We start from the raw sequence: 15,429 nt of genomic DNA on the forward strand, positions 1-15,429 counted from the left end.
ACAATGAGGTAAAGGGTGTGTCGTAGTGATGACGCATGTGTTATCGTTTAACTCTTTGTCTGGGAGTTTTAAATGCAGATCAACGTTGAGGATGAATAAATGAGCTCCTCGCTATCCAGGCTAAAGCAAAGATTGTTCTCCAGGTTAAAGGGGCGGTCACACTAGACTTTGAGCATGCAAATATTTTCGGACATTACTGCGAATATGAGCAGGGAGCGCTTTGTCAATATAAGTTATTTGGCTTTTCCATCTTTTCTTTACAGTACAAAAAAAGGTCACGCGGTGAAATATTAACTGGTCACATATCTCTCCGTGATACGATTTCGCAGGTCAGAGTTCACCAGACTATTAGTACACAGGGAAATATCTGCACAGACACGAATTTGCATGTTTATTAATGGAAGTCAAATGGAACGAAAAGTGTAGTGTGACATAAAAAACATAATGCGTACATTACGTCACATCCTGATGTCACGGGTCTTTATGGGATGTGTGTGAACACACGCAAACATTTCAGAAAATCACTGATCACTAAAAATCAAACGACCCTGGTACAAATCCCAGAACACAGGATTAGTGTATTTTACATAATCGTTGTGTGAAAGAGGCTTATTCATACTTTAAACCCATATATCTTTAAATCCAATGCCATCACAACATTGCCAAGAACACAACGGCCAAATGCTAAATGCTTCTCCAAACCATTTAATGTCAATCCATGCAGATCAGACGCACATTGAATCTTTAGTAAATTAACCTATAACAAAACATTAGGACTAATTTTGAGATGTTATTGGCACAAGATCTCAGATTGCTTCTTACAGTCCTAATAAAAGAAGCACATTACATTTAACTGATGAAGTACATGATAATAAACTCACACCAGTTATTGTACAGACAATACATAGCAATGCAATACATACTGCTTTAAGATGCTTTTCAGAACAACTCACATGCACAATCGTGTTTTACTCACCGGCTGTGACAGTAAACGCACACAGACACAATGAAGAATGAAAACATTGACAATTAATTTCTTAAATTAGCATAAAAATAATCAGCTATGTGCTTTTTATAAAACCCTGATCTGAAAATGTATTATGTCATTTGCAGCTGCTAACAAAACCCTGTTGAGATGAGTGACAATGACCATCTGACTGCTTTTATATTAACTGAGAGCCATGCCATAAATAAATGGACATGAAATATTGATCTACATTGAAATCAGAGCTGTTGTTGTGAATGGGCATTGGGATAAGAAGGGCTTACTGGGATCAGAAAGGCCCTCTGAATTAATAGTTAATTTATCTAGAGATTTATCCAGGAAAATACTGACTTTGTTTAATTTGAGAAAACACCACATAACTTGAATTTATTCCACAAACAATCAATATTAGGCTAAACAGTTTTTTTTAGCTTACCTTAAAAAGACAGAAGAAAATATATTATATAAGCACAGTAATGTGAAGAACAAGAGGGCCAATTATACAGTGTTTATTTGTCCATAGTTATTCAGAAATATTTGACCAATAAATGCCACGATTCACCAATAAGAAGCAAAGATTATATAGAGATACCCTTTAATAAATCTGTAATGTACAATTTAGTGACAGGACACAAAGTAGCTGTAACCCAACTCTGAGGCTGGATCCTTTGAATGCAGACTTAAAATAAGAGGTCTAACCTAGTGAGGATTTCCTATTTGCATCCCTCGTGCAACAGGAGCCTTCGGAGGATGCAGCCTCTGAACTGGGACGCATCTACGTTTGAAAGACTTCACATGACCTATGTATGGCCCGTCGTGAGCTTTAGGTGAGTGTATGCGTGTATTCATTTGTTTAAACTCACCACTAACACGTGCTCCAACAGACCCAAGTAACCTGTGGCACACTCAGAGCCGAAGCGCAGGGCTCGGTTGCGAACATCACGGTTCACCTCTGGGTGGAACGCTGCTTGCTGTAAAAAAACACATGAGAAATATGTAACACTGAATATTTTTTGAAAAGAAAAAAAATATTTTAATTTAAATTAATGTGGACATGAAAACAAATCCTAGTGATGGACTTTTTCATGGCCGACTGCAGATTTTTTACAAGAAAATAAACAGATTTTGATTTCAGATTTTCTTTAGGCAACAGGCAAGAAAGAATGAAACAAAATGTTATTTGCTTGTTACAAGCCTTAAACAAAAAATATATGAAGCTATTTAAAATTAGGGCCAACAACTGCATCCTAGGACAATGATCAAAGATGCAACATACTGTGGTTGTTTTTGTTTTAAATTCGATTTAAATGTTCTAGAATTTATATATCATAACTATAGTTTTTATACTTTTTAAAATTTAAAGCAAAAAAAAGGTCTGACTTTAGCTTTGTGAAATTAAAGGTGAAATTAAAACAAACACCTAAACAAAACAAACACGCCAGACAAGCTGAATAAAAGCACAAATTTACTCTCTGACAGTAGATGGTGCATTTTTCGAGTTCACATAAAAGCTTTGTGCCACAGATCAGTTGACGTAAAACAAAAAACCCCACCCGATTGCAGATTGTGTGTTAGGAATGAAAAAAAATATTTATGGGAAGTTGATCTCTAACGAATATTTCAGATACTAGGGTGTAACGGGGCACAACCTAACATTGAGGAAAAAGAAAGTTTAAATGATCAAAACTTTAAAACGCATGCAAATAATAAACTTTTGGCATGAGGATGCAATTGTCCGTGATAGATATCTGTTGTATACGCTGTTTGATGGGGATGTGAAGATGCGTCGTGCCCTCATAGAAAATTCATATATCTCTGTAAAGGCAAAGAGAGAAATACAAATCTGCATGTCGCATATGAGCAACGGGTTTGCTTGCACTACGTAAAATGCTTGCACTTCATAAAAAATTGTCTCCAATTGCAGCCGCATTCAGGATCCCAATGATGACAAAAGTAAACAGAAAGATTGGTTCACGAGATCGGCAAATTTAGTTTAGTCGAGTCATCGGCCGATACCGATCGGCGGCCGATCAATTGGAGCATCCCTACTACACACTAAAGGTGGATATTGTATATCTGCCTGTAATAGATAAGATATCCACACATTCATCCATGCATGACCCTTCATCTATAAAATTACCTCAGGTATTCAGTTCTGATGCAATTGCTGTGAAATTCACTACGTAATGCTTTTTCCTACCACACTGACTACGCCAAAAGGTAAGATATTAGATTACACAAATTATACGATTCACTGTTTAGAGTTACGTGAAATGCAGCGTGTTGAGGACATCTGCTGGTTACCCGCTATGTAAATGCAACAAGAACAGCATATTAACAAATTCAGTGACATGTAAACAATTGCAAAAGTTTTTATTACAAGAAATATGCTATATGGGTTAATGCCACTTAAGGCAAACTATTTGCACGAGTGCCACAAATTAGCATAAATGTATCGTTATCGTCCAGTGATGTAGGCACTAATATAGTTATCGCTAATGGTATAGTTATCGTTATAATGTGAACGGCCCTTTAATTGTAATACGGTGTGATAACTAACCCTACTGTATAAAATGTTTTTAATGCCATCTATACCAGTTATAAGGATTTGCTGACATGTTTCAAAATGGTGTTGTGTTTTAGGTAACGATATAATATAAGGTTGGATTTGGTGACTTGTACACACAAAAAATTTTTACTTTCATGGCTCCAAAACACTCTTGGTTCAATATCTTAATGAAAACACATCAAAACTTTTCACAAATTCACAGGAGATCATCTTCTCACAATAAGAGAAAAAGAACAAAAGCACAGATTGCTCGGCCCTGTATGTAAAGTAGCCGTGTTACAATTAACCCAGTGTTAGTTTGTGCCCTGCTCACCCCTACATCTAACTTTAAAGTTTTACACTGTTGTTTATCTTTCAGCTTTTAGCAGTTCAATTCAGTAGTACATATTTTTTCTTTATTTGTTCTTCCGTGATAATGACACTCTTTGATAATGACATTTTGCGAGCAAGCACATTGTGTGTCTCCTGATTCGTTTGATGTGCATTCACATGCTCTTTGTTTCTCAATGAACTGGGCGTAACGTGAAGTGAGCTCCGTGTCACATTGTATCTTTCCATGTTTCTGAACTCGAGCACAGTTTTATGCACTAGAGGTCTTCACGGAGGACCTGGGGCCGTACCGTTCCGGGTCTAAATTTTAAATGGTCAGTCGGGTCCGTTTCAGTCCCAGTTTAATTACTTCAGGTCCCGGGTCTGATTAACATTTAAACCTAAGTTGATCGGAGAACGTGATCATAGTCAGTCAGTGCCAACATGCTAAAGCTCATTTGCAGTTTCAAGCAAGCCTCCGGTTTCTATGGCAACTGGTTCTTGTTTTGGAAGTCACGACCACACACTGTACTTTCTTTCTCCCATTTTTTATAATATTAGGCACTTTTACTGCTTCTGCTCTATCTAATAGAAAGTGAAGAAAGCTACATAAACCATTATAACACCAGTCACATATATAATCTCCTAAAAATACTATTTATAATCAATAGACCTGCACTGTCTATCATTATCACCAGCTTTGCTCATGGCAAATAGAGTTTGGGGTGCTGGAATTTATGAAATATAACCTGAAATCAAGATAAATGTTCAATAAATCAAAATATTGTGTTGTATCACACATTACTAGTTGTTTGTCACACGTATAGTAGACCATTTTTATAGCCTTTTCACTGGCTACCATCACAAGTATATTTCAGATCTATGGTTAACACTGAATGCTTACCTATAATAGCACAAATTAAAAACTATTCTCCTCAAATCACGTGATATCACGTAGCTTACGTCATATTATCCTAGACACTGTCATGTCATCGAACTAGGGTATGTGGCTCATCTCACCTTACAAGAGTGAAGCATGTCAGCCACGGCCCGTCTGCTCAGGTTGGCAGTGGCGATCACATCCTCCTGGCGGCAGGAGTTCCCAGCAGCCACTGCTTTGGCCGTGGCCTGCGTGATGCCTTTGGTCATGCGGATGAAGTCCTCTGGGGGGGAAGTCTTCGGTGGAGGATCAGGACTGCTGAACACCTGGCGGAAAACACAAGTCACAATAATTACAAATAAATGTTACTGTAACAGTCTTTCAATTTTTTTAAGCACTATGTTGCGTCTCTTACAGCCAGTTCCTGCTTAATATGCTCTATGGTGGCCTCCAGAGCTCGCGTTCCTTTGGTAGCTTCATCCTCTACGGCCTTCACCGTCTTCAGCAGAGACGTCACATTTGTCACCATCACCTAAGGGCACACATACATCCGTTACACCCTGAACACTTTTGTAACAATCATGCCAGCGTTCAAAATGAGGTGTTTCAGTAGTGTGTGTGTGTGTGTGTGTGTGTGTGTATTAGTGTACCTTAGCAGAGCTCTTGAGTTGTAACATGGCCGGATCATCATGAGGTTTACCAGCAGCTGCTTTAGTGGCACTGATCAGATCACCCAGAGCCTTTGCCACGTCTTTTACAGCATTGATCAAAACCACCTAACAAAGACAACACACAACTTACATATCCCACATTACACAAGCTCACATACATGGCAAAAAAATAAAACTTATTTTTCCAAAATATGTTTTAAATATATGCTTAATACATTTTGTATTAAAAATTAAGTAAAGCTTAATTAAATACATTTTTGAATTTGAAAATATATTTAGTTTTAACCTTCATATATTAACATGTATTTTGAAACGTATTTCAGGGACAAATACATTACTGAATTTTACAAAATATATCTTTCCTGGCTAAAATATAAAAGTATGTACAAAATTATATTATATAAAGTATATTTTTGCAGTTGAAAATATATTTAATTTTAATATTTTCAAACTAGTTATGGTTTTCTTTCAATGCAACATAAATATAAATGCTTTAAAATAAATTTTAAAAATGGACAAAAATATATTATATATTAAGTATTATATATTTAAAAATATGTTTCAGTACATATATGTTTTGGCCATTTTAAAATATATTTAAAATTATATTTGAAAACATATTTTTAGCCTTATGTGTATGTGTGACCACACAGATGTAATAATGAAGAACCAGCTGAGGTAAATAACTATATCTCAGATAAGACAATAGATAAAAAAAATTGCACTACATACACAAAAACTTGTACAATGTGCTGTAAAACATTATGTTTTATCAAGTACGATGACTTTCAATAAAATATGATGTTGTAATAAAACATGGCTTGATGGCTAAACACATAGCTTTAGAATATAAGATGAATGATTAAGTGTTGTCATAGGAACAGCACAGTGTTAAATGCTAGATTTATTGAAAAATACTTCATGTTTTAAATAAATGAAATAAAGGTGACAGTACCTGCGTCTCAGGATCTTCAGAACCCAGACTCGCTGCTCCCAGTTTGACCACATCAGCCAGTTTAGTGATGGTGTTGACCGAGGACTGAGCCGCCTGGGCCAGTCTTTCTTGACTCGCTCCAGCTCCAGACACCAACAGCTTAGTGTCCTCCACCAGAACTTTAGCCGTCTTCAAGATGTGCTCTCTAAAACACCAAAGAGAAACAAATACAACTATTAAAAACAAAATTCTGTGGCCTGTAGTCTACACGTGATAGCTGTCTGTCCATTGTTTGCGCACGCATAATTATTCACATTAAAAATGTCTTTAGTGATGGAGCGATTTATTGCAGTGGGTGAAAAATCTTTCTATAATCAGGCAAAAAATCTGTTTCTTCCTTTAATTTATTGTTCCAAATGAAAAGATGCTCGGATGTAAATCCAAAGTCTGACAAACAGTAAAATGGCCAGTACTTAAAAGTTTTTTTAAATAAATATGATGCATTTTTATGCAATTATCAAATATTTATTATCGATTCAAAGCTTTATGAAATATGAATGTAGACCTAACATCCAATATCACTTGCAACCAACTAAAGTTGCAAATCATAGTCGCAACTAAAGCCTACATTAAAAAAAAGGTTATGTGGCAACTTTCTGTTGTCACATAAAACACACAGGAAGGAAAAGTAATTATATTGCAATTATAAAAAAACAGAAGACATAAGAAGTGAGAGGAAATAACATTATTATAGTCATTATAATGTCCACTAGATGATTTGCAGGTAATAAATTCATTAAGGTTAAGGACAGGTGTAGACGAGCACCTGTGATCTGCAAACGTCTCGGCGTTCTCTCGGTTGAGAGTTCCTGCTGTGGCAAACATGATGGTGGTGTCCAGATCAGCGATGATGCCCGACACAGCGCTGGCAGCAGTGATGCAGGCCTGAGTACCACGATTACCTGCCTGAAGGGCTGCCAACACGTGAGACACCTGAGAGACAAGAATACAGACATCCATATATCAAACAAAAGTAGACTTTTACCTAAAAGTATAGTTAAGACACTTCCGCTAATATTACAAATATTAATAAAATAACGTTGGAGGGCACCTTCTCAGAGACTTTGCGTGCGCTGTCGATGAGCTCTTTCTTGGTGAAGGAGTCGTTGGGGCTGCACTGCAGAGCTCCAGCTTTACTCACCAAACCAGTACAGCTGAAGCCCAACTCTGTTACCTGTTTCTTGATGTGAGAGCCGATCTGGACAAAACACAACACAAATAATAAATAATTGAGATAATTGAATTCTAAATGCATGTTTAGATTTTTTTAATGATTTATTATAAGATTTAGGCGTTTACAGGAAGATGGTCAGAAATGATTCATTTCAACTTTAATATTCTTAATGATGACATTAATATAAGGTGGTTTTATATATACAGTAATGCTAGTAACTACATAGTTTCATATGTTTATTTTAGTGTCAGATGTTTATTTTAGTGTCAGAAGTTTATAATTATGTTTGGTCTTTCTTAAGTTAGAAGTATTGTTCCATTTTACGCATACGCGAGGGTCTGCATACAGTGAACGTGGCGCAAATTTCGTCATCAGAATAGTACGCACCCACAGACCCACTGTTCGCACACCACTGGATATTTGTAACCGCACATACTTTGTATGCGTAGGTCGCCCATGCGCCAACTATGCATTGCAAGGTAGTGTTTGACCACGCAAGTATGGTCACGTACATGTAAAAATATATATATACTCCGGGCTAAAGATGCTATGCAACAACCACAAAAACCTGTAGCTCTAAATTTTCTATTTTTTTATCAGAAAAATCGCAAAAGGATTTCCCCCCATAAATCGTAATTGTTATGACCATATTTGAATGTATCTCTGATGTAAATCCAGTGAGGGAGTTATTTTAGGCATCTGAAATTGACTGGTTGGTGTAAATCAGTCTATATGTTACCGCTAGTAAGAGAAAAGGGTTAAAAAACAAGAATGCTTGGTGACACTCATTGATTATGAAGACAAATTACTTGATTACCGTATTTTCTGGATTATAAGTCGCTTTGGAGTATAAATCGTATCATTCAAAAATGCGTCATTAAGACGAAATAACATAAAAGTCGCTGTGGACTATACATCGCGTTTATTTAGAAAATTATTTAAAAAAATTTAAGCCAAAGAACAGACATTTAATCTGGAAAGGGAAGTTATTCAACTAAACAGTTGCAGACAGAACAGCAGGCTGAATAGATGTCCGAACATGTTAACGTAACATTAACATTTATTCAGTTAGCACAATAGCATACATACCTGGAAGGCTATATAGGCTAAATTAACAGAATAAGCCAACGAGCATGAAGTTAGCAGGCTCGTCATTCCACATCACTGAATTCATTGAATTACATAAATAAAGGAGCAGCATATGGCGGATTCTTGCAGCTGTAGACGGTAATGTTGTCTCTTGCCTCATAAATGTAAAAATGTATTTATACTGACTTACAAGGAGCACCTGACTATAAGACGCAGCACCAGCCAAATTATGACAAAAAACACGCGACTTATAGTCCGGAAAATACGGTAATCATTTACAATAAGACAAGGAATGTGTATTAAAATAAATATTACATTTTATAAAAAAAAGTTTTTGTTGATGTCACACAAAATCCATTGTTTGGGTTGAAAGAGAGATTAGAGGACAGTAAATCTGGTTACCTCATCATTCTCGGCAGTCATGGCTGCACATTTGGCCTCTGATGCCAGGTCACCAAACTCTGAGGTCAGCTGATTGGCCAAACCACCCAATTCATCAGGATTTGTGTTGGATTTGGTAACCTGAAATAACACATTTGGATAGCATACTGTAAATATATATTGCAATTTGACACATAAATGTATACTTTAATTGAATCCCCTAATGTACAACAAGTACAAGGGCTACTAAACAAGAGCTATAGGCACAGTGTGTCATTATTGCTGAACCTAATATTTTGTAGTTCCAGTCTTTACCATTTCCTGAACGGTGACAGCAATGGCTTTGGCCGTCTTCACCATGGTGGTCTGGTAATCTACAAACGTCCCTTCTGGTTCTAAACCTGGACCATCTTCCATTTTGTTGATGGCTTGAGTGATGGAGTTGACCATGCCGCCCACGGCTCCGGCGGCACTTGCTGCCTCCGATAGAGTCGCACCCAGATCATCCACAGCTTCCTTCATCATCTGAACAGACTCTTCCAGAGCCTCCTGTGTGTGAGCCGCCTGCAGACACAATAAAAACACTGTACTGTGAGCCTGGAGGTCATTGTGTGTGGAAGAATACACTGAAATAAACACTCTCGTCAAATCATAATCAACCATATGGACATCTTCATTTGGTATGGTCTCACCTTGGGGTTTCCTCCAGCCTCTTTGGCGGTATAGAGCATCTGCAGGGCAGACTCAGTCAGGGTCTTCGTCTGATCCAGCACGCTCATCTGCTGCTGACTGTTTAAGATCTTAGATGCTGTACCGATTGCAGCCATGATCAATGGCTCAAAGTAGCTGACCATCTGAGACACCTGTTAGACAACAGCACATGTTCAGCATCAGGAAAACATCTAGAGAGACCTCTGACCTGAAGGGATGAATGTTGGCTTAGAGGTTTCACCTTATGACCCAGCTGAGAGGCATCAGCGCGGGCTGCGACGGCTACTGGATCAATCAGGTTACTGATCTCATGTACGGATGCCGCCATCTGCTCATGCAGAGCCTGCAAAACACAGAATATTACAATTACACATCAGATAGACAGACAGACATACTGCACCGAGGTCATCTGCTGAGACTTGGGAAAAAAATCTGGACAGTTTAAAAAGCTTTGGGGCACACTCATATTATACTTTACCGGACACTACACTTTATGATTCGTACTGGAGTATGCTTACGTCATGAAACGATGTGATTGTTTTGAAGAAAGATATGCCCGATAGAGTTTATAATTATGGGTTTATGGCTTATTAACGGTGTTTGAAATCATTTGTGCTTGCACAGATCGATTGGCATATGACAATAAAGCAACATGTGAGCGATTGCAGAGCAGACAGCTCCTAATATGCTTTAAAATCTCTCTCACGATTATTTAATGTCACAAACCGGTTCATGATGTGGGGTCGTTTGGGGTGTGGCGATAAGCTGCTGAATGTATTTGTGCTGCACGTATCAGAATTATTTACAATGACAGCTGGATTTTCACACCCCGTTGCGGTCAGCAAATCAAAGTGAATAGTGGGGGACACCCTTAGATTTTTAGTAGGTTAGTACTGTGAAGCGTTACCTCATGTGAGATGTCATCTCTAGGTGTGAGCTGTTGGCTGATAGCTGCCAGAGAGGCCTGGTCCACTTCACGCATGCAGTTATTAAGAAGCTCGATTGCATCATCGCACTCCCTCTGTCCTGGAGCTTTTTCCCTGAAAAAATAAAAATAAAGAAAGACTGATCACCGATAAAATCGACTTTAAAACATCTCTTATATCTCTTACAGTATGACTCACAAAACAGATGAGTGAAGGTTGTGTAAATACCTCATGTTAGTGATGAGTTTCTTTATAGAGTCAGACACAGTTCTGGAGTGCCCAGCCAACACAGACCATTTGGGCGGGTCTTTGGGGTTGACAGCCAGCGAGCGGGCCGTCTGGATCATGCCTGTTGAACTCTCCAGCATGGTCTTAGCGGCTGCTATGATTGGCTCCATCCCTGCCAGGCCCTACAATAACAGACCGCACAACTTCATTAATACAAAAAAGTAAATCATTGCTGTACAGCGTCAAGAATTGTGAATGTCGTACTTCTGGGCTGATCTGAGCAGGTACGCTGGCAAACTCTGGGTTCGAAGCAAAGGCGGTTAAGTTATCCACAGCCTCAATGAGCGGCCCAGTGGATTCTTTACACTTCTGTCTGTTCTCCTGGTTAAAAGCACCATCGAGCGCCTGATATGAAAGCACAAATATTACGATCACATTTATATCACGTAATTCTTACAGGCACTTTAGATCAAAAACAAACATTAGTGTCTGAACCCACTTTGATGGACTTGACGAGATTGGCGGTGCTGTTTGCCACCTCTTTAGCACTCTGGACGAACTGTCTCTTAGCAACAGGGTTGGATGTTTTAGAGGAGGCGAGTCTGCAGGCGTTGCACAGAGCCGAAGTGTGTTTGGCAACAATCGTGGCAGCAGAGAGGACCTTGGCAAATAAAGATGCATGTAACACCTCTGAGTGATCTTGAATCATATGCTACAAAAGCAAATCTGCATAAATGCACCTTGAAATAACATTATTCAATCACTGATCACTTCAATCGATCAGTAAGTTAAAACAAAACAGCACTAATACTAAGACCGATATCTTGCACCTTTATCTCACAATTTTTATTGAGGTTTTACCTGGGACTGAGTACAGGCCGGATCCACCAGGTTCTGACAAGCCATCTGGATGGACTGTTTGGCTCTGGCAAACTGAGAGGGGTCCACGAGACCCTTCTGCCCGGCGTGACTGTTCGGGTCAGAAACACCCACCAGATACGCACCCTACGATTGACAGATTGATCAATATGTTGAATGAAGCAGTTTAATTTGATTCACTGTCAGCTAGTTTTTGCTTTATATATGTGCATGTTATAAATATGTGTGCTAGACCACAGAAAAAAACACAAAAATATAGACAATAAGACAGAAAAGCAAAAAAGTAGTAAAAGACAAGGCTCATGTGTTACTAGATGTTTAACTTTTTAGGACACTGGAATATTTCTATTTTAGGTTGCTACCACACACTTATGTAATCACACACAATAATGTAATTACACACTTCTTGTCACAGTGTAGGTAAAACTTGACACACACACACACACACACACACACACACACACACACACACGTTGGTACAGCTAAACTTTGCAAGAACACTCATTAGGGTTTTGCCGATAGACGATAGTATCGTGTAATGACGATCGTCAGACATATCGCTAATAGCGTGCTTTCATGAAGATAGTTGGTGATCGTTATTATTATCATCATCATAGTTTAACATTAACATGCGCATTGCATGCCTTCCTTGCGTGAGAGGGTTTGTGGGCTTTACTTTGCGCGAGAGAGCTTGTAATGCGCCCGGATTTCTTCTTACATGCACATGGACTCAAAGTGGGTGTCTAGGACTCTTGCTCGGACCTGAATGTGCGCATCTTGGACTCTTGCTTGGACCTGAACGCGTGCCTCTTGGACTCTTGCTCGGACCTGAACCGCGCGTCTTGGACTCTTGCTCGGACGTGAATGCGCGCGTCTTGGACTCTTGCTCGGACCTGAACGCGCGCGTCTTGGACTTTTGCTCGGACCTTAATGCGCGCGTCTAGGACTCTTGCTCGGACCTTAATGCGCGCGTCTTGGACTCTTGCTCGGACCTGAATGCGCGCGTCTTGGACTCTTGCTCGGACCTGAACGCACGCCTCTTGGACTCTTGCTCGGACCTGAATGCGCGCGTCTTGGACTCTTGCTCGGACCTGAATGCGCGCATCTTGGACTCTTGCTCGGACCTGAACATGCGCCTCTTGGACTCTTGCTCGGACCTGAATGCACGTGTCTTGGCCTCTTGCTCGGACCTGAATGCGCGCGTCTTGGCCTCTTGCTCAGACCTGTATGTGTGCGGCATGGACTCATTCTAGCATCTGAACTTGTAATATGCGCGGCTCTGACATTTCCTTGCACTAGAGAGGTTGTTAGACGTGCAGAGGTTTAAAACAAGTGAGTTTGTTGTTCCCACTCCCTGGCACGTAGGAAATTTTTGACTTAATGATGCTGATGGATTAATGGCAACAGTTTTAAGAAAGTTGCGGTCATGACGGTGTTGCCCTTGCTTCATTTTTGTCCACCAATCAAGTGCCTTGTCATAAGTAAAGTAATGGGGCAGTAGTTTAATACATGAGTGAACTACTGCCCCGTCCCCCGATACTATCGTGTATCGGTGATCTCACAGGATGAAGATAGGACGATCTCAAAATGGGACATATCGCCCAACACCCATCCCCACACCCTAAACATTACAACCAAATCCCATTTCTATTTTATACCTCTTCGCCTACGCCTACCCCTACGTCTAACCCCTCCCTGTGCCCGTAGAAAAAGAGTGCCCAGGGGTGAAAATATTCCCCAAAGAAATCAGACAGCACTACTGTCACACGTCATCATATGTCGCTTGAGTAGCCATGTTTTCACCTGAACGGCTGCCTCGGTCAAGCCACACAACGCTTTAGATGCTGAACTGACTGAATCTCCAAACTCTGGTAAGTTACTGTTCTTGGCATTATGGGAAATACCGGCCATGGCTTCACCCAAAACCTGCACACAAACACACATCAACTTTAACATACATATATACATTAACATAAATTTTGTTTTATTGGAAGTGAGAGTTGAATCTCAGACGGCACCTTTGAGTTTTCCATAACACTGTCAATACAATCAAAGTAGCCCATATCATTGACAGCCTCGGTGGGATTCTCCAGCATTCCTCCAACAGTCTGCACATGAACACACATTAAATGGTTTGAGTTGTAATGGCTTATTACAGAACAATGCTAACCAGATAAATTCATTACTGCTCTGCCAACACTATAATTAAAAAATCTGTACTATTGCGGACCTTCATAAAACCACACAAATAAAACACCTTTTCAAAAATGACGTATGGCACACAATTACTGATGTCACTTCTGTAAAACATATCACTGGTATGGTAGGAAAAATTAAAACTGTATATGAAACTGAGTCACTCCAGCTAGGAAAAGTAAAAGAAAAGAACCTCAAGCTCGCGCAGAGCGTTGTCACACTCCTTCTGTCCCGGAGCCTGCTGGGTACACATGCTGATCAGCTGATTAATGCTGTCTGTCACCGCACTACAGAGAGAGAGATACAAAGAGAGACATCAGTGAGAGACATCGGAGAGCGAGAGACATAGAGAGAAACATCAGAAAGGGAGATACATCGGAGAGGAATGAGGAGTGAGAGAGAGAGCACGCTGTGAGAAACATCCCACCCACATGTGTTACCACGCACTGTTATACACACTCTCCTCCTCTCTTTCTCTCTCTCTACACCGATCTGATGCTGTGAGTAATGGAAGTTTTCAGATTGTGTGATGTGAAAAGCCATTAACTGCTGGAGTTTCATCCTCACGCACGCACGCACACACAGCTGTGGTTCTATAGTTGAACATTACATAATTGTGCTCATTCCAACACAAATGTGTATAAAAGCGAGTTGCCCACTTATGTAATATATGTCAGAAGAGCACTGTGTGTGCGTGTGTGTGTGTTTCTTTAATAACCACAGGCACTGATGCACTAACCTGCCATCACACAAAATCTTACTATATTCTGTTTCCAAACCTGCCTGCCTACACACTATTTAAAGGTATCATGGCAGACTCCTAAAAGAAAGACTGCAGTGTAATTATGGTCCTTTTTATAGGAATCCAATGTATAACACAGGTATTTCAAAACTGTCAGACTTACAAAATCAGCAAACACAAACATACATGATTTAGAGTCTGAACCCGAGATTGGTATTTGTAAGTACAGTAGTTATACCCAAAGGCCACAGATAGTAGAATGAATGCATTTCAATCTTGATTCAACTAACAAACTTTAGTCCCTATCATGAAAAAAGATGACATACAGCGTGTTTCCCAAAGAATTTTGTGATGCTAAATGCTAATTAGCATATCTGTAACATCATTACATGTTTGCATTCACACTAGTATTGGGACTAGGGGTGCAAGAAAATATAGATACATGCGAGTAACGTGATATTTAGTTTGGCAATACTATATCGATTCCAAAGGGGGGGGGATATCGATGTTTGAAATAATAATCAGGATTTATGACAGTTGTTTCATTTGAAGTGTACATCCCGACCACTGATCTATATAAATGACTGGATTGCGCATGACGTCACAACTGTGAAGCCACCGCGCCGCCATGTTGGTATACCCAAACATTCTAAACAATCAATGGACGCGATCAGATTTTAATGATAAAACATCAC

General features: G+C 39.5%; 1 protein-coding gene across 3 annotated transcripts in view; it reads right to left on the bottom strand.

The window, feature by feature from the left end:
* The window catches only part of tln1 (talin 1), a 77,864-nt gene that overhangs the window by 11,744 nt on the left and 50,691 nt on the right, over positions 1-15,429 (bottom strand). For all 3 annotated transcript variants that reach the window (XM_073873941.1, XM_073873940.1, XM_073873942.1), the window contains 19 exons: positions 14,186-14,279; positions 13,815-13,904; positions 13,600-13,722; positions 11,779-11,922; positions 11,417-11,578; positions 11,182-11,322; positions 10,918-11,099; positions 10,671-10,803; positions 10,005-10,106; positions 9,745-9,915; positions 9,368-9,616; positions 9,074-9,193; positions 7,460-7,606; positions 7,175-7,341; positions 6,370-6,553; positions 5,394-5,519; positions 5,159-5,275; positions 4,884-5,069; positions 1,849-1,956 (listed from right to left, as the gene is read on the bottom strand). In XM_073873941.1, coding sequence (XP_073730042.1) covers positions 1,849-1,956; positions 4,884-5,069; positions 5,159-5,275; positions 5,394-5,519; positions 6,370-6,553; positions 7,175-7,341; positions 7,460-7,606; positions 9,074-9,193; positions 9,368-9,616; positions 9,745-9,915; positions 10,005-10,106; positions 10,671-10,803; positions 10,918-11,099; positions 11,182-11,322; positions 11,417-11,578; positions 11,779-11,922; positions 13,600-13,722; positions 13,815-13,904; positions 14,186-14,279 — 2,746 coding nt within the window. The remainder of the gene's footprint in view (positions 1-1,848; positions 1,957-4,883; positions 5,070-5,158; positions 5,276-5,393; positions 5,520-6,369; positions 6,554-7,174; positions 7,342-7,459; positions 7,607-9,073; positions 9,194-9,367; positions 9,617-9,744; positions 9,916-10,004; positions 10,107-10,670; positions 10,804-10,917; positions 11,100-11,181; positions 11,323-11,416; positions 11,579-11,778; positions 11,923-13,599; positions 13,723-13,814; positions 13,905-14,185; positions 14,280-15,429) is intronic.

Source organism: Misgurnus anguillicaudatus, chromosome 12 (assembly GCF_027580225.2).
Source record: "Misgurnus anguillicaudatus chromosome 12, ASM2758022v2, whole genome shotgun sequence".
NCBI classification, from domain to species: domain Eukaryota; kingdom Metazoa; phylum Chordata; class Actinopteri; order Cypriniformes; family Cobitidae; genus Misgurnus; species Misgurnus anguillicaudatus.